Raw genomic sequence first — 19711 nt, 5'->3', positions numbered from 1 at the left:
TGTTTTTTGCTTTTTTTTTTTTTTTTTTTTTTTTTGCTTTTTAGAGCTGCACCTGAGGCATAAGGAAGTTCCCAGGCTAGGGGGTCCAATTGGAGCTACAGCTGCCAGCCTACACCACAACCACAGCAACAGGAGATTCAAGCCTCATCCATGACCTACACCACAGCTCACAGCAACACCAGATCCTTAACCCACTGAGCAAGGCTAGGGATCGAACCTACATCCTCATGGATACTAGTCAGGTTCGTTACCACTGAGCCACAATGGGAACTCCTGCCTAAGGTTTATAAGCCAGTTGTTAAACGTAGCCATTATTACAAAGTAAATTATATAAATTTGAGTTCTATTAAGACACAGGAGATCAGTACTCAAAATCCATCCCTTCCTAATTAGTTTGCTATAGTTTACGACTGCCTTAGTTCCGGAGGTTATTTACTTCTGCAGTGACACTGTGATAGTGCACATTTCTCCCGACTCCACACCAGGTACCTCATGTTGGTCGCCTGAAATCAGCCACGGTGGAGAATTCACATCAGGGAAAGGGCAAATGATACACATCAGGGCTTCTCTGCCCTAGTCCTCAACCTCGCTCCCAAAGCCACCGGCAAACGTTTCCCCAGAGCTATCCTCCTCCAACGCTGACAAGGTTTCACGCAGGAGAAATGAAAACACACCGAGGTGGTCCCTGAAGCGAAACCTCAGGGGCAGAAACGTCCCTCCTCCCTGACCCAGCGGAGGTGAGTGCGGCGATAATTTATTTAGGGATTTAGGCACTTCCCTGGCTTCCCTGTTGAGTCCCTCGGCCTGAAAGTTGTTTCCAGAGTCTAAAATCCTTTAGTGCATTTTAATGAGCTTTTCTTGCCAGGGCCTCACTGTTCTCACCCTTCAAAGGGAGGCTAAGGCCAAGCACGGCTCCCTGGTTTCTGGATGGGGAAGATGATGTCATTCAACACAACCTGCACAGCTGGCTGCCTTTGTCTCTCATCACCTCGCAGGAGGCTGAGCTGGAGGCTCCTTAGACGGGGAGGGCCCTCCCCTCGTCAATCCCCTGCCTTAGGGCAAATGTGTGCCAGGCCCAGTGCCCTGCCAGAGCTCTACCTGTCTCTGAACAAGTCATCCTACAGGTGCTCATAAACGTTTCCGAATAAACGAGAGGATGGATGGTTCCTGCCGTTCTCTGTCCCCCTCACTGTGAATCCCCTCACCACCACCCCCGTATCCCCATCCACCCTCCCGAACCCCTCACCTCCCCACCCCCACTCGAAGACATCTGTCCCTGGCTCCCTCTGTCCCACCATCATTTCTTCTTTCTCTTCCAAAGCTCCATCAAGGCTGACAGAGATGCCCTCATCCATGTTTCACATACCCACGCCAACCAGAAGGGATTTCTAATTATGCACAGCCAAGCAAGGTTTCAGGGCTTCCTCTGCCAAGAAACTCTGCTCCATCCAAACTCCTCACTTTGGATGGCCCCAGGGTAGAAGAAAGAATTAGGAAGCCCAGCTTCTCCTCAAGAGAAAAAGAGGCAAAAAGAGAAGGAAGAGCTTGAGCTCTCAACAGGCAGGTGGCTGAGCAGAGGCAGGTAGAATGGAGTGACCTTGAAGTACAAGGCTCTTCGGAAGACCCTCAGCCCCTAGACCAGGCATACATCCAGTTGTGTGCCTGTTGCAGTCATCCTGCATGGAGGACAACCAGTTGGCCCACTCGAGGCAGCTGAATTGGCAATATGAGGTTAGGGCTCCCTAAGAATAGACCTTGGACAAGGGATAAAAACAGTGTGAGGCCAAACACTGCATTCAATAGAGGCACTATATCTCTGAACCTTAGAGGTCAAATGGACTGCTCTGGGAGGTAGTGAGGTGCCACTGGAGGTATTCAAGAAGAGATTGAAATATCCTTTGCCAGGAATGTTGTAGAAGGAATTCTAATATCAGAGAAAGAGTCTAATGACCCAGAGTCAAATGCACCTGGATCAAAACCTCTGTGGCCTTGGTTAAGATGCCTAATTCCCCTGAGCCTCAGTTTCTTCACTTATTATAATGGGAGCCTGCACATCAAGGGTTAAATAAGGCAAAATATCAGAAAGCACCTGGCATTCAGAGGATGACCAATAAACGACCTTTTCATTAAAAGGGAGACTAGGTTGGATGACTGTTTTTTCTACCCCAGAGTATGACTTTGAAATCCTTCCTCGTGGTTGAGAAGGATGGCATACATCTGGCATACATCTGGATGGCATCCATATATAAGGAAGTCAGGATTCGGTAGATAAGGGAGGGGAAAGGAGAGGAGGATGCTGAGAATGGTCAGGGAACATTCAGAGAGGTTATCCCTGCCAGTTCCTTGTTTCCTCTCTTGATTTCTGGAATAAAAGAGAAAAGCAGGATTTTGAATTTAAAATCAAGCCTCAGAGTCTCAGCATCCCCATCTGCAAAGGTAAGGAATAGGATTATAGCCCCTTCCAACTCTAACTGCTCCTGATCTAAGGTGGAGGAGGGAGGAAATGGTGCAGAAATGAAGCAGGACAATAGGGAGCGACCGCCCCCTGCCTCATCCCTGAGCAGTGCCCACCACCCTGACCCAAAGCCCTACCCTCCGTGGAACCACAGCCCCCTCAGTCTCAAGTCTTACATTGTCTTTATTGTGCTAACAATGCCGCCTCGGAGCTCAGATCACATACACACAACAATTCAGTCGACTCCCACCCACCCGGTCCCCGGGGCTCTCTGCCTAGGCTGTGGACACCGAGCCTTCTACCTCCAGCGTTTTGGAACTCTTTCTCCTCCCTCCCTCTCCCGGAGACTCGTGGACCAGGGGTTGGAAAGAGGGCCCAGATGGCCTTTCGACAACCTCTCCCGACGCCCCCCCCCCCTCCCTTGAGGGGGAGGAGGCTCAGCCTCCCTACTCGGTTCCCGAGGGAAACGCCTTCAGCCCCCAGCCGCCGGGCGGCCCGGGGCAGGCGAGGTTGGAGCCGGCCCCAGCGAGTCCCCAGCTGCGGACAGAGAGCCCCGCACCCTCCTCCCCGCCGGGGCGCAGCCCGGCACGGCGCGCTCACACCAAGAGGCCGTCCTTGCCCGGCAGCTGCCCCTCCGCGGCACAGTCGGCGGGCTCGGCGCTCTTGACCTTGATGTAGACCGGGGAGGGGCCTGCTTCGCAGGCGGCGGCGGCGGCGGCGGCGGCGGCGGTGGCGGGGGCGGTGGTGCGGGGCGCCAGGGCCACGTCCTCCGGGCCGCCGCAGGGCGGGGGCGCGTACTTGCGGCGCAGGGAGCGGCTGATGTTCTGCGTCGGGTACCCCAGGAGGTGGGTGACGCGGCTGCCGCGCCCGCTGGCCTTGCACCCGGGCGCCACGGCGTCCTCTCTGTGGAAAACAACAGGCGGGCGGGTGAGCGGGCTCCTCCGCGGCGCGGCGTGGGCACGGCCTGGGCAGAGCCGGGGGCTCTTGGCAACCTCTCGTCTCCCGCGCCTCCCTCCGCCTCCCTTCGCTTCTCAACCTAAGCCTCGACCTCCTCTCCCCTCTGCCTCCTCCTGGGCCGGCGACCCCGCAGCGCTCCGGGGCCGCCACCCCCATCCTCCGGACAGGACTTGCCCACGCATGTCCAGGCAGCCCCATCTAGGCGCCCTCCAGTCCCCTTCCGATGTTTTCGCAGAACCCCCCGGCTTTAGCAGGGAGGGAACCTCGTAGATCCAGAAGGAGCTGTTTTCCCTGTCCTTTCCTTAACTAACCTTCACCTTGCCCCCCACCCCCGCTTCTCCTCACCTCCTGCCCCCTCAGTCTTCTCCTCCATCCCCAGAGCATTGCAGTCATTAGCACTACTAGTCTTTTTCTATTTTTATTTCTAGTTTGTTTCTAATAAGTTATTAGCACTATTCTTATTAACTCTTCTTAAATAAGCATGTCCAGAGTTCTGACCGGCGCAATTCAGGAGAACTGTGAAAATAAATACAGGCCCTGCCCTCCAGGAGCTTACAGTCTAGACAAGACAGAGAGGTGCATAGACCGGTGGGAGGTGGAGGGCAGGGGAGCAGAGGTGGAGACTAGGCATGGGAAGGGGGAGAGAAAAAAGCCATGCGACGAGGAGCAGGTCGACATGCTGTGGTCCCAGCACTCCGTGGCGATGGCAGGCAGGGTTGGGGTGGGGGTCCCAGCCGGCAGGTGGCAGGCAAGGGTGAGGAGGGGCAGGGCGCCGGTTCCCTGCCGCGCAGCAGCATGCAGCATGCATCAGGTTTTACCTGATCTCATTAGCCAAGTCGCCGCAGGCCCCTCCGCCGACCCCGCCGCCGTTGCCATAACCGAAGGCACCGCGGGTGCCACCGGCCCCGGTGCCCCCACAGCACCAGCAGACGAGCCCCCAGATGCCCACAAACAGGCAGGCCAACATGAGCAGAGAGCCCAGCACTGCACCGATGATCATTCCTATGCGCTTGGTGTCTGGGGAGAGAAATAGAGACTAGTCAGTCTTTCTGCACCTGCGCAGGGGCCTGGCTAACCAGCAGGGAGCAGGGCAGGGCGTCTGTGGAGAATAGGATGGGGAACCCAGGGGATCTCAGGGCCCTTGGACCCGCAGTGAGGCATATATGGAAAGATGCTAGTTAACGCCTCCCAGCTGCCCTTGGCAGACCTATGCGTTGATGGCAGTGGGAAGGCAGAGCCAGCTGAGGCTCCAAAATAGAGCCCAGCTTCCTCCAGTCCAACCCTCCCAGCCACCGGGTCCCCAGCACCACTGCCCCTGCACCCACCTGAGACCTTCACCTCCACCACACACACGCTGTAGCCCACGTGGTTGGCCACTGTGCACTGATACAGCCCATCATCCTCAGGGCCGATGGCCTTCAACACCAGGTCACCATTGCTCAGTCCTGGAAATGAGGGAGCATCAGAGGGCTATGGCGAGGCCGAGGGGAGGGGCAGGGTCTCTGAGAGTTTCTAGACCTTTGTGGGGTGGGGCATGGAAGGAGGGAAGGGTATATGCACAGTCACAAGTCAACCCCATTCTCCAGGTGAGTCACCCACCCCCTGCTGAAACAGAGATGCAAGGAAGGGCCCCTTTCCCAACAACTGGAGAGAGATCATCAAGTCACCCTGTGATCCTTAGCGAGCCTTGGTCTCATTTGTACAGTGAGGACAGGGCTAGACCAGCAGAATTCTAAGGTCCTCTCCAGCTTGGATCCTCTTTGACTGTGAGTACCTGCCAGCTTCTCTGGGTGCCGGCAGCTTTATACACCCCATCCCCTTTAATCCTCACATTCCCCCCATATACTGTATAATAAAAACCAAGGTTTCATTTCATTTCAAGAGGTTAAGCCACTTGCCTGAGTCTTACAGCGGGTCATGGTCCAGCCAGGGTTCAAGCCCAGCTCTATCTCAGACTTCCCAGATTAACCCTGCTGCTTTAGACTGACTCTCCCCTCTTACCTCCTCATCTTTCCTCCATAGCAGCTTCTGGAACAGGCTCAGGGAAAGGGTCTCCCCCAGGGATTTCTAGGTTTGACCTGGCACCCCACTGATGCCCCAAAGGAAGCCCCACCAGGACCCAGAGGCCCGATCTCCCGCTCACCTTGGTTTATGGTGCTGTGGAAGGACTCCTGGTAGGAGAGCTCAGAGTGGAAGCTGTGCTGGGAGTGGTAGGACCCAGCACGGTAGGGGTGGGTGTACCCGCTGATCTTGGCCCACTTGTAGGAGAGAGGCGGGCTGCCCCCATTGGCAAAGCACTTCAGGACTATGTCGTTGCCGCGAGTCATGTGGCCCTCAGACCAGCACATGGGCACCGCGGGCCGTGCTGCAGGGAAGTGGGCTGTGGTGAGCCAGGGCCCAGCCAAGAGGCAGAGCCAGGCTCAGGGTGGCCAAGCCGCCCTTGGCTCTGAACTCTGGGGAAGGGGAGCCCAGAAGGGTCTGGTCATACCTTGGACAGTGACGATGACCCTCCGGGTGGCCATGGTAGTCTTCTTCACCCGACACTCATAGGTGGCTGTGTCGGATACCTGCAGGTTCGAGAGGGTGATGGAAGCATCGTACTGGCTGGGGTCCGAGGCTGCAAAGCGGACCCTCTGCTGCAGATGGGGGAGGTTGCCGTGGTTGATCCTCTTGTCCTGGTAACTAAGGAACTGTGAAGAAGAGAAGAAAACAGAGATGGTGAGACAGGCAGAGCCAAGGAAAGCCTCGCGGATTGGCTGCCTTGGGCAATTCTCTAAACTTCCCTGAGACTTAGTTTTCTCCAATGAAAAATGGAAACGATGGTGCCCAATGCACTGACATTTGCATAAGATCAGATGAGATCACGCTCTGCCCAACCTCTGCATGACACGGGCGCGTAAGGATTAAACAGATGAGGTGTATAAAGCTGCTGGCACACAGAGAGGCTGCCTGGTACTCACAATCAAAAACTATCAGAGCTGCAAGTATAAGGCCAGGGTGGGGACAGTGCCGCATCTTCCCTTTGGAGTCGGGTGGGAGGAGGCAGACTGATTGGTAATAACAGAGCTCTTCCCTGTTGCCACAGTCTCTGAGAAGCCTTCGGGGAAGTTCAAGGGCTTGGTTTTCTTATCTGCCATGCTCCCCCCACCTCCTCAGAGTGTTGGCTGCCCAACAGGTAGATATCCTGCAGTGTAGGGTGAGGGGAACCCAGCGCCCAGCACTCACCACATTCTCCCGATGTGAGGGGTCTGAGTGGACCTGCATCCACTCGATGTCCAGCCCATTGGGACCATAGTCCTCAGGGTCCAGGATGTAGGGGCAGCCCAGTCTCACATTGTCACCTTCCGCCAGGTACAGGATCTCCTGGCCATCCCCGTTGATCCGCACAGCAGACAGCAGTGCTAGGATGCAGGCAGGGCAGATGGGGTAGGGGGAACAGAACCAGCACTTGGGTGGTCAGCTTCAACCCCTCTCCCTCCACCATTTCTGTCTGTGGCAGTCCCGGGCTCAGTGGGGTTTTCCTGGGAAGGAGGGGCTTCTCTGAGTGTGTGCGTAGGTGTGTGCATAAATTGCTAGATGCATGTCTCTGCATACTTGTGGAAGCATGTCTTTATTTTATGAATAAAATATGAATGCTGTGTGTGTATCTAGAGCTGCTGTGAATCTTGTATGCATTATGTATCCTGTATGAGTAGGTACACACATGTACATTGCTTGCTTATCGATGTTTGTGGCTGCCTATGAGTATTGTAGGGAGATTCATGCCCTTGAATCTAGTAGAGTGAGTGTTTATTTATATGTTAGAGTGTGTGTGTGTGTGTGTGGAGGGGGTGTAGGCACAGTGAGCACATGGGGCTGTTACGTGATGGAAGAGCCTGGCAGGTTAAGAGCCACCTCTGTCTGGGCCAAGTGAGGTGATGGTGTCTGGAGGCAGGAGGATGGCCACAGTGGCCTCTGGAGTCCCTTTCCAGTCAAGAAGCAGAAGAATGGGTGTGTCTGTGCCTTTGTGACAGAGTGTGCCTGGCTGTGCAAGTGCTCTGAGTGATGGTGTGTACCTATGCGTGACAGTGAGCAGGAGCCTGGCTGTGTCCATGTGTGCTTGTAAGTGATGGTGCTGGGACCACGGCTACGTGCATCTGTAGGACAGGTGAGCCTTGCGGGAAGGCGTGTGGCGTGGTGAGCTTTGCATCCTTCCCCTTGTGTGATCAGGTGGCTCAGATCCAGCCACCCCCACATGCTCGCTCCATTTGGGGCCCCTCCTGCTACTGCCTGCCCTAGCCCCATTGAGTCAGCCCAAGGTGAGGAGTCAGGATATGGAAGCTCAGGACGGATCTCTCCCTCCCTACCCCAGAGCCCCAGGCAAGTGCTAGCCCCAACCGGTTGGACCTAAAGAGGAACACAAAGGGGGTGTGCCCAAGGCCCCAACCCTGGCACGCCACCTCCCCATCTCCCGCAACCCTCCCTCCTCAGGCCCCTGGCCCAGCCTGGCTCCCTCTCCTTCTTCGAGAGTCAGTGAATCGTTTGAGGTCCTAGCCCCTGGTCACGGCAACCCATTCTGCCCTGCCCTTCTCTGCCTTTCTCCTGGAACCACCTTCCCACTTAGAGAGCATCTCCCACACATGCCGTGACAGCCAAAGAAATCAACAAGCACTCTTAGAAGGCTTCAAAATGCAGAGACGTACCTACACAATCCCCACCTTCCTACACACACAGACACTGTCTGATCCATACGGACACATGTCTACACAGCAACACTGGCATGTATTCATTCCAGAAGCCACGCCCACCACACACTCTTACAGTCCCCCCGTGTGCGTGTGCATTCATTCAAGACCAGACATATCTGCAGAAGCTTAGTCTGGTTCCAGAAAGCCAGCAGGTGCCCTTTCAACACACCAAAACCTCAGGCATCACCAAACCTGCCCCTCGGAATCCTGGCGGGACCGTCAGCCATGCCCGAACCCCTGTAGGCTCCAGGGTAGCCCAGAGCTGGCAGGCTGGCTGCTGGGGCTCTAACGGGACCGAGCAAGGTGTCCTCCAGCCCCAGGCCAAGAGAACATCAGCTCATTCCTGAGATAAGGATCCTGATGCCATCTGCCAGGTTGTGGGCTGGCACAAGGCAAGCCAGTGATGAGCCAGAACTCAGCGGAGAGCAGAGGCTCCACCCTGGGGAAGGGCTGTTGAAAGCAACCCACAGCAAGAGAATGTTCTCCACACCCCTGGGAGCCAGCCGGACAGGAGGGTAAGTCTTCAGAGAAGGGGGCTTCTTGGGAAGAAGGGACAAGCTGCAAGAGAGCCTCCGCCCTGCACTGGGCAGTGTCTTAACCTAACAGCTCTCTCAGCCTCCTCCCACGGGTCCCAGGCTTCGTGTACCCCCATCACTCTCCCAAGGAAGGTGTTCCTGGGACCTCGCCTTCATTTGACTCAGCACATCCAGGGAGTGTGAGAGGAGAGAGAAGCTGGAGAAAAGGAAGAGGAAGACCGGAGTGGGAGAGAGAGCTGGGTGTGGACACTTGGAGGGAGGGAGGGAGCAGACTCTCAGAAAAAGGGCAGACACTTCAGTAGTAGTGTCTACTCTCAGCTTAGAAGTCCTTTGTGAATTTTCAGGCTGCTTCCAGACCTCCTAACCCGCCCTCTGCAGGTGGGGGGGGGGGGGAGGCGAGGGGCAGGGAGGGGAGAAAAGGCGGACCCCGCAGGAGTATGGGTCAATTAAGATATTAAGACATCACACAGAGATGTCCCAGGTCCCCATGGCCCAGCTTCCTGAGTGAGCTGTGCCAGCCCGGCTCTCACCAGATGGGGTGTTGCAGGCATCCTGCTGGAGATGCAGTCACACACACACACACACAGAGGCTGAAAATGCTTCCCCCCTTTCTGAGCCCTTCCCCTATGCCCCTCAGCCCAAATCCAGACCCCAGGAGGGCCTCAGAGCCATTTGCATCAATGCCCACACAGATTGGCCCTTGCTGGGACTTGCCCATACTGGGCAGGCAGCCACCACGATGTCCAATCCTGAGCCCTGCCTTCCTGGTGTGCCCCAAGGAAGAGGCTCTGGGAATTACCCTCCCAACCCTCCCTAGACTCATCCTGGGGGTGCTGGTGCTGTCCTGGAACTCTCAGAGCCGCTCTGGAAGCAGCCCACTCAACACCAGCCCAAGGCTCTGCCCTCTCAAGGCAAGCAACTCCCAGCCCTTGACTCTGACCTGGGGGTAGGGGGAGCCCCTCCTGCCAGGAATAGCACCCAGACTGATGGAGAGGGGGAACTTTCCCAGGCTCCTCCTCAGCCCCCATCCAGCTCAGCTGCTCACCTGACCCTCCTGCTCCACCCCCAGCTCCCACAGTAACTCCAGGTGAGCCCTAGGCACCCATTCGCAGCATGGGCATATATGCGTGAGCCCCGCAGGCTCACGGGCGCAGGGAAGAGCCAGCCAAGAACACGTGCCCCAAACCTTCAGCACATCCAAACCCCAGTAGCAGCAGGGCCAGGGTGGGTGGCACCCTGCCAGGACATCTCAGCCGGCCTTCCAGGCGTCGCTGGGCACCCCACGCTGCCCTTTCCCTGCCCGTCTGGCATTATCTGGACATCCGTGCCCCTGCCCAGTCCCATACCTGGGCTCAGGCACACGAGCAGAAGATGCAGTGCTCCTCGAACTCCCATGTCTCTAGATTCGGTGTCTCCTCCTCCTGGGCTGGGTATCCCGGGGGGCCGGTGGCTGTGGGGCCGGTGGTGGTGGTAGTAGTGGGTGTGTGGGGGTGGGTAGGGAGGGGGAGCTGAGGGCCCAGACACTGCCTGGGGTGGCAGGAAGGTGCAGTGAGTGACCCGCTGGGGAGCAGCCGGCGTTATTTCTATGGGAGGGAGGGGGCCTGGTCCACGCCTTGGGGAGGAGTCCCAGGAACACTAATTAGCGGGGTGACAGAGTGACCTACCCAGGCATTACCCAGCCCTTCCCCAAGCTCTTCCCTATCCCCAGAGTGGCGCAGGGTGGCCAGCGGGACTTGTAATTAGGCACCTGTTAAACTTCCACTTCCTCCTGGCCCCATCCTCGGGGTGACAACAGTCGCCCAATTTGACAGCGTCCACGGAGCTCCCCTCACCACTCATTTGTTGCCTCCTTCCCCAGGGAAAGGGGGAAGAGGAAGGAGAAGCCAGGCTTGGGATGGAAGGGTGGCCAGGCCTTGAAGGGCTCGCACTGACCCCAGGGAGCTGGCACCCGACACACCCTCTGAGCGGGCGCCAGCATGCCAAATCACGGCCCGCTCCACGTATGCCTGGCCCTCCAGGCCCCCCTCCCACCTCAGTCAAGATCTGCAGAAAAGGACACAAGGGAAAGGGACATTGGGGCCGGAGGGGAAGCCCAAGCAGATGAAAGGGACCTGGGACCTCAGGTGGAGTCAGGATGGGTGGGTAAGGGGATACTGGGGAGAAGGGCACCAGGAGGCCTGGGAAGGGCTGTGCCTGTGTGCAGGTAGGACATCTCACTGGTGCGTGCCAGTGCATCTCTGCTGAGGGTACCAAGCTCCTCTGTGTGCACCTCTCTTAGGGATCGCTTAGTGTCCTTGCTTCTGTGCACAAGAAGGGACACCAAGGACCCTCATAACTGAACCGCCATGAGAGCAACTAAGCCGCCACAAGGCAGGTTGGAGGTGGAATGGGGAGGTCCCACTGGGCATAGGGAGATGATGGAGGGCCAGCCCTTGCTCTTTGGGCCTGGGTGGGGGGTGGGGGTGGGGTCTCTGAACAGGCCTTGGGCCTCCCCTGGACTCCAGGATTGCCCCACACACAGCGGTAGGGGTCTGGTCTTGAGTGGCCTTGTTGAATAGCTCAACTCTCTCAAAGGCATCAAGCACTGCCAGGGACACAGAAAGGGCAGGGGTGGAGAAAGAGTCTCGGGGAGAGTTTCAAGGCTGAGGATGCTGCCAGGGCCCACCTCCCTGGGAAAAATAAAGCAGATCAATAAGGAAGCACAAGGAATCCATGCACCTCGGCATTCCCCAGCTGCGCTCCCAACAATAACAGGTGCCTGGGACCCCCCGGATGTACACAGGCAATATTCTTAGTTCCTTATTTATTTGGAGGATTATGATGTTGTCCCGCACACTTCAGAGAGCAGGGATCATTATCCCCACTTTACAGAGGGGGAAACAGAGGCCTGGAGAATCGTGAGGATTTGGCTCAGGTGAGGCTGCTGGAGCCTAAGTGGGGGAGGTGCAGGCACCCTGATGCTCGGTCCAGAGTGGTCCAAGGAAAGGGGATGGTGACCCAATGGGTTATTAGACCCACCTGTGGGGAAAGCCAGTGATGGACAGAAGGGTGAATAGGTGGGACCAGGAAGAGGGAGTCTGAAAAGAAGAATGAGGTCGTGGTTCCATTATACCGAAGTGCAGGGCTAGCCTTTAGCTGAGTTCTGGAGTACAGCTAATGTTAGAGTTGGAATGAGGGCTAGAGCTGGGATTAAGGCTGTGGTTAGTTAGGTGGAATGATGAATGAAGCTGTGGTCAGATTTGAGGTCGGGATGAGAGGTAATGCTGAAATTAAAGCTAGGAAAACAACTGGAGTTGAAGCCAGGATTTTTGGCTGGGATTTGTGTTGTGAAAAGGAATAGGGTTTTAGTTTCATTTACAACTTTGCTTGGGAATGCAGTTAGATCTAAATTGAAGGTTGGGCTGAGATTGATTTAGGATTGGATTTATAGGTGGGTTAGAACTGAGTTTGGGATTTGAGTTAGAATAGGTTGTGGTCAGGATTAGAACTTGGGTTCAAACTACATGAATAGGGGATTCATGGGGATCAAAAATGAGGTTTTATTTATGATATAGACAGACCTCCCCCTCCATCCACTAATTCAAAATTTGGCTAGGAGTTCCCCTGGTGACTCGGTGGGTTAAGGATCCAGCATTGCCATGAGCTGTGGTGTAGGCCGGCAGCTGTAGCTCCGATTCGACCCCTAGCCCAGGAACTTCCAAATTCCGCAGATGAGCCCTTAAATAAATAAACACATGAGGCTAGAATTTTCATACCATTGCTCTGGGAGAATGCCAACGGCACATGTTAATTGGGGTCCCAAGATTTTGGAGAGTTCCAAACATACACGAGCCCATCTGTGGGGTAAAAAACAACTTAATCCTATAACAAATGTAGCCTTGGAAACCCTGCTCCAAGACCTAAGCTCACCACCTGGTTGGGCTCCCAGAGGGCGTTTGGGGAGGGGATGCAGGACGCTACCGCAGTGAGTGGGACTCTGGTGCCAAATTGAACTAGAAGATGGAGTCCATCAGAGGCATTTTACTGGGGAGGAGGGAGGTCCTGGTTTTGGAGTCTAGGAAGTGGGAGTTGGGGGAGATTGAGGGTCTACATGCTCCTGGGGGAATAGCCACTTTTGAGGGCTCCCTGCAGTATCAGCCCCCCACCCCACCCCTGCAAAGCCTCAAAAGGCAAGGCACGTTGTTGCTCTCCTTTGACCCACTGAGGGCTAATTGCCACCTCCTTGCAATCTGGGGCCTGTAAAAGAAGCTGTCATTATTTCGGCCTTGTGCCTGGGCCCCCGCAGGGGTTTGGTGGGGGGGGTCATGTTGGAGTGAGGGCACTGGGGCATCAGCTCAGTTTTCATAGCAGAGGTCCACTCATGGCTCCTCCCTCATTTCTCTGTGAGCTCCATATGGCCCCCTTTCCCCAGCTCCTCCCTCCCCATCGGTCTCCACCCCAAACATCCCATTGCCCCACCCACTTCCTTTTCAGGTCCCATAAAGGTCCAGACAGGTCCAGGAGATTTGGGGGTTCCCTCTGTGCCCCCAGGGATAGAGAAAGAGATTGGGAGAGACCATGGTTAGTAAAGGGATAGAGAAACACCCATGGCCCATCCAGAGGTTGAGAGAGAGAGAGAGAGAAGGCCCAGGCTAAGATCTGGGACCCAGCACACCAATTTCCAAAAAGACCCCTCGCTTTTCCTGGAGAAATCCTAGTTCCCCGGTGGGGGAGAAAGGCCCTCTTTTGGGCACACCCCCCCCAAATGGAGTTATCTTTGCTTCTATTCTAAGGCAGAAACAAAAACTCAAAGACAAAAGCCTGGAAAGTTGTGAACAGAGGTACAGAGGAGGAGGAAAGAGGTGGGACAAGGACCCAGAGAAGCCCAGAGACTGCTTCTGAGATGAGGTGCAACCCAATCCCAGAACATCGTGCAAAGGGACACGCAAAGGCCTTGACCTGCCTCCCCTCCCTCCAAAGTGCCCTTCACAGCAGCTCCACACAGTCCTGTAGGCTCTTCCTTTACCTGCTGGGACCTAACCCCCAACCCCTCTCCCCAGGCCTCTTAGGCTCAGGTTCAAGCTCCCCATCTCCCCTCCAGAGCTCTGGGTCTGCAGCTTGGCCCTTTCTAAACACCCCTGCCCACAGTCAGCCAGCCCCTGAGCCCCTCTCCCATGTCCCCACCCCCAAGACACCCAGGGCAGCAGCCCCAGGAGGAGCGATGCAGAGAAAACTTCCGAGGAAATGATGTAGCAGCAGCGGTCATGAATGGCCACGGGGTAGACACCACCCCATGGTGTCAGGGCAGACGGGCACCCAGGGCACAGTCACAGAGAACCAGGAGCCGCGGCAGCTGCTGCCTTTCTGCCCAGCTCTCAGTGAAGGTTTGGGGTTGGAAGACCGCCAGGTGAGGCCATGCTTGGATGAGAAGAGTGAGGGGCTTAGAGATGGTACGAGTGTTGTGATGTAAACATGTCAAGTTCAGACGAGGAGGGCTTAGATGTGCATGTTATAGAGAGAAGGACTAGATGTGCATGTGGGGTTATTTCGCCATCGGGGGTGGGGTTTAGGGACTGGGGCCTGGATCAAGGCTAGTAGGCCAGAGCTCCTGACATGTGAGGCCAGGCACTCCCTGGGCCTCGCTCAGACTTCCCAAGCCTCAGTGATTCCTGCTGGTCCACTTCAGAAGGAGGGACCTTAGGAGCCTGAACATGCTCAGATCTCTCCCTGTAAGTGATATCCTGGTGCTGATCTAGACTCAGAAGAGCAAAGAGCCCTGAAGTGGTCCCCATCTTAGCAAAGGCTGGCTGATTAAACATTATGAACTGAACTGTTATCAAGGGAACATGGAGGAGGTTCCCACTGTGGTACAGTGGGTTAAGGATTCGGCGTTGGTCTCTGCAGTGGCTCAAGTTGATGCTGAGGTGTGGGTTTGATTCCTGGCCCTGCAGAGTGGGTTAAGAACCATCCTTGGCCCAGGAAGCTCCATATGCCATGGATGTAGCCCAAAAAAGGCTGGGGAGGAGGAGGGGGAACAGTAGAGGAAATAATTCACTTTTAAAGAGTACGTGAATTGCTGATGACAAACCTGAAGAATGGAGAGACCCTGAAGATAAAAGATACCTCACCTGGCTGGAGATCAACCACATCCTACAGAACCTTCACCCCTTCAACAAGCCAGCAGGGCCCTGTGCTAGGCCCTGGGGAAGCAGCAGTTAACAAAACTCTATCTTCCAGGGCATCTGGTCTGGAGGGGGAGCCAGACAAGGGAAGGGATGCCAGCCCCCCATCAGAGCTGTGCTGAGCTACAGTGAGAGGCAACAGGGCTCCCGGGCCTGGTGGAAATGACCTTTAAACAGCCATCGGAAGGATAACTAATGATGTGCCGGGCAGATCTGAACGTGGAGACAGGTGGCCGGAAGAGTATGTCGGACCTTGAAAAATAAACAACCAGCGCCCTGCCAGACACGGTGGGCAGAGAAGAGAGTGAAGTCAGGGGAGACGGCCGATGGTTATTTGTGGACCAGAGAGGGATGATCCTTGAGAACTGAACCTCTGGGGACCTTCTACCCCATCCACCCGAGCGCTCACTGGGGTCAGAGCCAGACCCTGAGGATCGACGAGGCGACTAAGATTGATCCTCCTGCACCCGGAGCACGCTTGTCGGTAGAGAGGGAGACTTTGATGAATTAATCCATATGTCCAATGGGACTTGATAGAAATAAAATTTGCCATCTGGGTCCCCCAGGACATATCCGCAGAGGGGAACCGTGGTCCCCCTTGGCCCCTGGGGCAGCTCCACACCTGCGCTGCCTTCCTGGAAGCTGCCAGGGAAGGTGAGTGGAGCTGGCAGGCAGCAGAGTAAAGCTGGGTGTGTGTCTGCTTTCGAATCCTCCCCACTAAGCCCTTCCTGACCAGCCCTCACTCCGCTCCCCCTGTTTGTTTCCTGTTGCCTGGACACTGGAAGAGGGGGAGGTGGTGCCAGAGTGGGTGGGGCTCAGAGGCAACCCGGCTTGGCCAGGGCTGCCTGGGACAGTGGGGCTGTTAACTGCCAGGAGAACAACAAGCCCACCCCCCAGGATAAAGGGGAAGATTCCCCAATTCCCCCTCCTCGCACCCCCCCCCCGCACTTCCTCCCTCTGACACACCCCTCCCCCACCCCTGTGCCCCAAAAGCTCAGAAGATGCATTGTGTTCCAAAACTTCAGACATGTCCCCCACCTGGGGTCAGGCTGCATGACTTGCTGGGGCAGAAGAGAGCTGAAGGGGTGTCATGAAAAAAACTTAAGTGGTCCCAGGCGTTCTCATCCTGGCTCAGCGGTTAACGAACCTGACTAGGATCCATGAGGATGCGGGTCCCGCTCTCATGAGGACGTGGAGAGTGCAGGAGGAGATGCAGGGCTGGGAGTGTGGGGACTTTGGGGGCTAAGACAGAGGGAAGGTCTTAGCTATTTAAAGCCAGGTGAACCAAGAATAACTTAGCCTTCCCTGGGATTCTAGATGTCTGGGATGTTTTTCCAGCGAAGCTTGGGATGATTTATCAGGAAAGTTCTCAGCGCATGGGAGGGAAAGAGGGGCAGGTCACCTTAGCAGCAGCCTGGAAGTGGGGAAGAGACCTCTGGTCTGGAGTGAGCTATCCCCCTCCCCCATGGTCCTCCCTCAGCCCCCTCCCCCACCCCCACTTGCAGAAGCAGCAGGCAGGGCTGACAGTGAGCAGGTCCATGGCCTCCACACCCAGACTTCTTGAGACTCCAGCCTCCCCTGTCACTGTCACCTGAACAGCTGCTACCCTTCCTCACCCCAGAAGCCCTGACTGGCTTTGAAATCTCCTGAGTCCCTTTCATCCAAACTTAATCAGTGTTTTTACTGAGACCAGTAAATGCCCAGCTGTGGCCCCGAGTCACCGATGGGGATGCTGAGGCTTCCAAGGGAGGAGGAGGACATCCCAGGACCCCACTGAGTCAGGGACACCGTGCCTAGGCCACCAGGGTGGGCTGCTGAGTCATGCCCAACTGGTGCTGTTTCTGTGGCATGTGCAAAGGTTCTGAGATGGCCTCCAAGCCACAGTGCAGCATGACACATGTGTACCTGGGCAGGGACAGCGTGGAGCCCAGCCAGCAGCAGGAGGGCCACTGCCCAGGAGGCAGCTGTCTGCAGACCTGACTCTGCTCCAAGGTGGTGTCCAGCCACTGGATTTTCCAGGCTGCACCAGCCCAGTCTGATGTTGCAAGGACCAGAAGATCCAAGGAACAGAAAAAAAGGGAGCCAGGAAGTCAATCACCTACCCAAGCGACAAACTGAATCGTTTGGGTACTTTTTTTTTTTTTTTTTTGCAAGGATCTAACATCATTAGCTCAACAAAGACCATGCACCAAACAGCACTTCTTACTTATCTCCAGATTTCCCCAGTGCTGCTCTACAGCTTGGAGTCTTGCAGCTTCCCAGAGACCCCTGAGCTGATTCAGCAGCTTGGAGGGTGTGCAGGGATCATTTCCACCTCTGAGCACTAGGAGGGAAGGCGGAAGCCATCACTAGGAGAAAACACTGCCCCCTGAAAAGTTCAGCCTCTAGCAACAAGTTGAAGGCAGGTGGGGGCATTGGAGGGGGGAGGTCCACTAAATCGTCAAAAAACCTCCGATTCTCTCTTCTTTATCTCCAGGTCCCATGCCCCACCCAGCAAGCTGGACCCACACCGTCCCTTGCTGGCTCTGCCACCACTATCATGCAGCCTGATCCCACCAGCCCCCACTTAATAGCAAGGAAATTTTCCCTGTAATTATCCCCAACTGCCCTTCCTCAGTGAGGAGGGTGGAGGGTTTACAAAAGATGCCCAGACGTAGCCAGCTGGCCTCCGATGCCAGCTGGCTGCTGCCTGGCTGTCAGGAGTGTCCCACTTCTAGGAACTAGTTCCTGCTGATGAGTCAGGCCAGTCCCAAACCCGCAGGAGCCAACCTCTTCTTCATCGCGGGCCAATTTGAAGAATTCCTAGAGGGGCAGAGCTCTGAGGTTCTCCTTCAAACCATATTTCTGAACTCAAAGATGTTCTATATTCTGTCGCCAAGGCTGGACCTTATTGATGTAACCTCTAACTGCCTGCCCCTGCCACACCCAGGCCATGTCAGATGGTCTGTCTCAGTTTTAGACCATGGGATCTGCCAGGCCCCAGCAGACCAACAATTTCACCTGCACTGGTTCTGGGGAAGTGTTATTCCTGATTTTATTTTATTTATTTTATTTATTTATTTATTTATTTTTGTCTTTTTGCCTTTTCTAGGGCCACACCCCCACCCCGGCATATGGAGGTTCCCAGGCTCGGGGTCTAATAGGAGCTGTAGCCACCAGCCTACGCCACAGCCACAGCAACGCAGGATCCGAGCCTCATCTGCGACCTACACCACAGCTCACGGCAACGCCGGATCCTCAGCCCACTGAGCAAGGCCAGGGATTGAACCCAAAACCTCATGGTTCCTAGTTGGATTCGTTAACCGCTGAGCCAGGACGGGAATTCCTATTCACGCTTTTAACCTGTGAACGTGGCCCATTTTCCTCTCCATGGCTCAGAAGTTAGCAATGAATATGGAACCCTGTTTCTTTTCTTTTTTTTTTTTTAAGGGTTGTACCCATGGCATATGGAAGTTTCCAGGCTAGGGGTCAAATTGGAGCTGCAGCTGCCATCCTACACCACAGCCACAGCAACTTGGGATCTGAGCCTCATCTGCAACCTACACCACAGCTCACGGCAATGCCGGATCCTTTACCCACTGAGCAGGGCCAGGGATCAAACCCGCATCCTCATGGGTACTAGTTGGGTTCATTAACCACTGAGCCACGACAGGAACCCCCAAACCCCCTTTCTTTTTGACGTGCACTCCAAGGGAGCGTCTTCCCCCAGCTCCGAGATGGAATGGCGTAGGTAGAGAGCTGGGCAAATCCGGGCACCCCAGGCTCTTTCTGGCTTTCCTGGGAAGAAGGTCCCCTGAAATAAGTAAGGGCCGGCTCCTTGGTTCCTGTAGGTATAATTACTTGTGCAATAGGCAATGCTTAGAACAGAAGCAATGATGCCAGCTGCCTCAGTTGCTCTGCGTGTCTGCTCTCCTATCCCAGGCTGGTTACCACATCTTTCCATTCCCCTGGGGAGGAAGGAATCAACTTCTGTAGGTAGGGGGGACGTGCTTAGAGGTACTGAGCAAGGAAGGTGTGAAAGCTTCTCCCCCAAGGAAGGGCTGCCCACCTGCTTTGGGGGAAAGGGTGTCAGCAGGTAGGGAAGGCGAGGCAGGCACCTGGGGAAGGTGCTGTTGTCCTGAGGCTGAGAAAGCACAGGAAGCAGCTTGCCCACTCTCCCTGGGCCCTATGAAAAGAGGACTCTTGCCCGAGGCCCTTGTAACTTGGCGTTGTAAACACCCAGGACGCACCCAGCAGCTGTCCTCTGCCTCCTCTAGTGCAGGACGCATGGAAGGAGACAAGACTGGGTTCTGGATTTGAGAAATGAAACCATCTGGGGTTAATAGATGCAAACTATCGCCTTTGGAATACATAAGCAATGAGATCCTGCTGTATAGCACTGGGAAGTATATCTAGTCACTAATGATGGCGCAAGATGGAGGATGAGGTGAGAAAAAGAATGTATATGTGTATGTGTGACTGGGTCACTTGGCTGTACAGTAGAAAATTGACAGAACACTGTAAACCACCTATAATGGCAAAAATAAAAATCATTATTACAAAAAAGAAAGACATGAAACCAAGGGGGAGGGAGGTTACCATAGTGATGAGAGCTGGATTCAGGCCCTTTCCCCGCAAGGCATACAAACACGGGGGACTTGGGTCCATCCCTGGAAGCCAGCCCACAGCCCAAAACGGAGGCTGATAATCAAGTCCTTCCAAATAGACTGAGACTATTCCTTCTTTCTTTCTTTCTTTCTTTCTTTCTTTCTTTCTTTCTTTCTTTCTTTCTTTCTTTCTTCCTTCCTTCCTTTCTTCCTTTCTTTCTTCCTTCCTTCCTTCCTTCCTTCCTTCCTTCCTTCCTTCCTTCTTTCCTTCCTTCTTTCTTTCTTTCCT

The 19711-nt window shown here is 55.2% G+C and overlaps 1 protein-coding gene and 1 long non-coding RNA gene across 2 annotated transcripts; one reads left to right on the top strand and one right to left on the bottom strand.

Annotated features, from left to right (window-relative positions):
* Nucleotides 1-16: 16 nt before the first annotated feature.
* On the bottom strand, nt 17-10289 carry VSIG8 (V-set and immunoglobulin domain containing 8). Its single transcript, XM_003125667.5, has 7 exons — nt 10022-10289; nt 6638-6813; nt 5901-6102; nt 5556-5777; nt 4738-4857; nt 4231-4429; nt 17-3358 (listed from the first exon to the last, which is right to left on the bottom strand). The coding sequence occupies exons 1-7, from the start codon at nt 10068-10070 to the stop codon at nt 3052-3054; spliced, it is 1275 nt and encodes a 424-aa protein (XP_003125715.1). The 5' UTR covers nt 10071-10289; the 3' UTR covers nt 17-3051.
* Nucleotides 8238-19385, top strand: LOC146404036 (uncharacterized). Its single transcript, XR_014843998.1, has 2 exons — nt 8238-8654; nt 14892-19385. It is a non-coding gene; the product is annotated as an uncharacterized LOC146404036 (long non-coding RNA).
* Nucleotides 19386-19711: the final 326 nt, after the last annotated feature.

Source organism: Sus scrofa, chromosome 4, assembly GCF_054392235.1.
Source record: "Sus scrofa isolate SSC_HxYL_T2T_F1_AM1 chromosome 4, Sscrofa_HxYL_maternal_Yorkshire_Landrace_v2.0, whole genome shotgun sequence".
NCBI lineage: Eukaryota > Metazoa > Chordata > Mammalia > Artiodactyla > Suidae > Sus > Sus scrofa.
The sequence above is the reverse complement of the archived record's forward strand: the minus strand, read 5'-3'. Positions and strand labels throughout refer to the sequence as shown.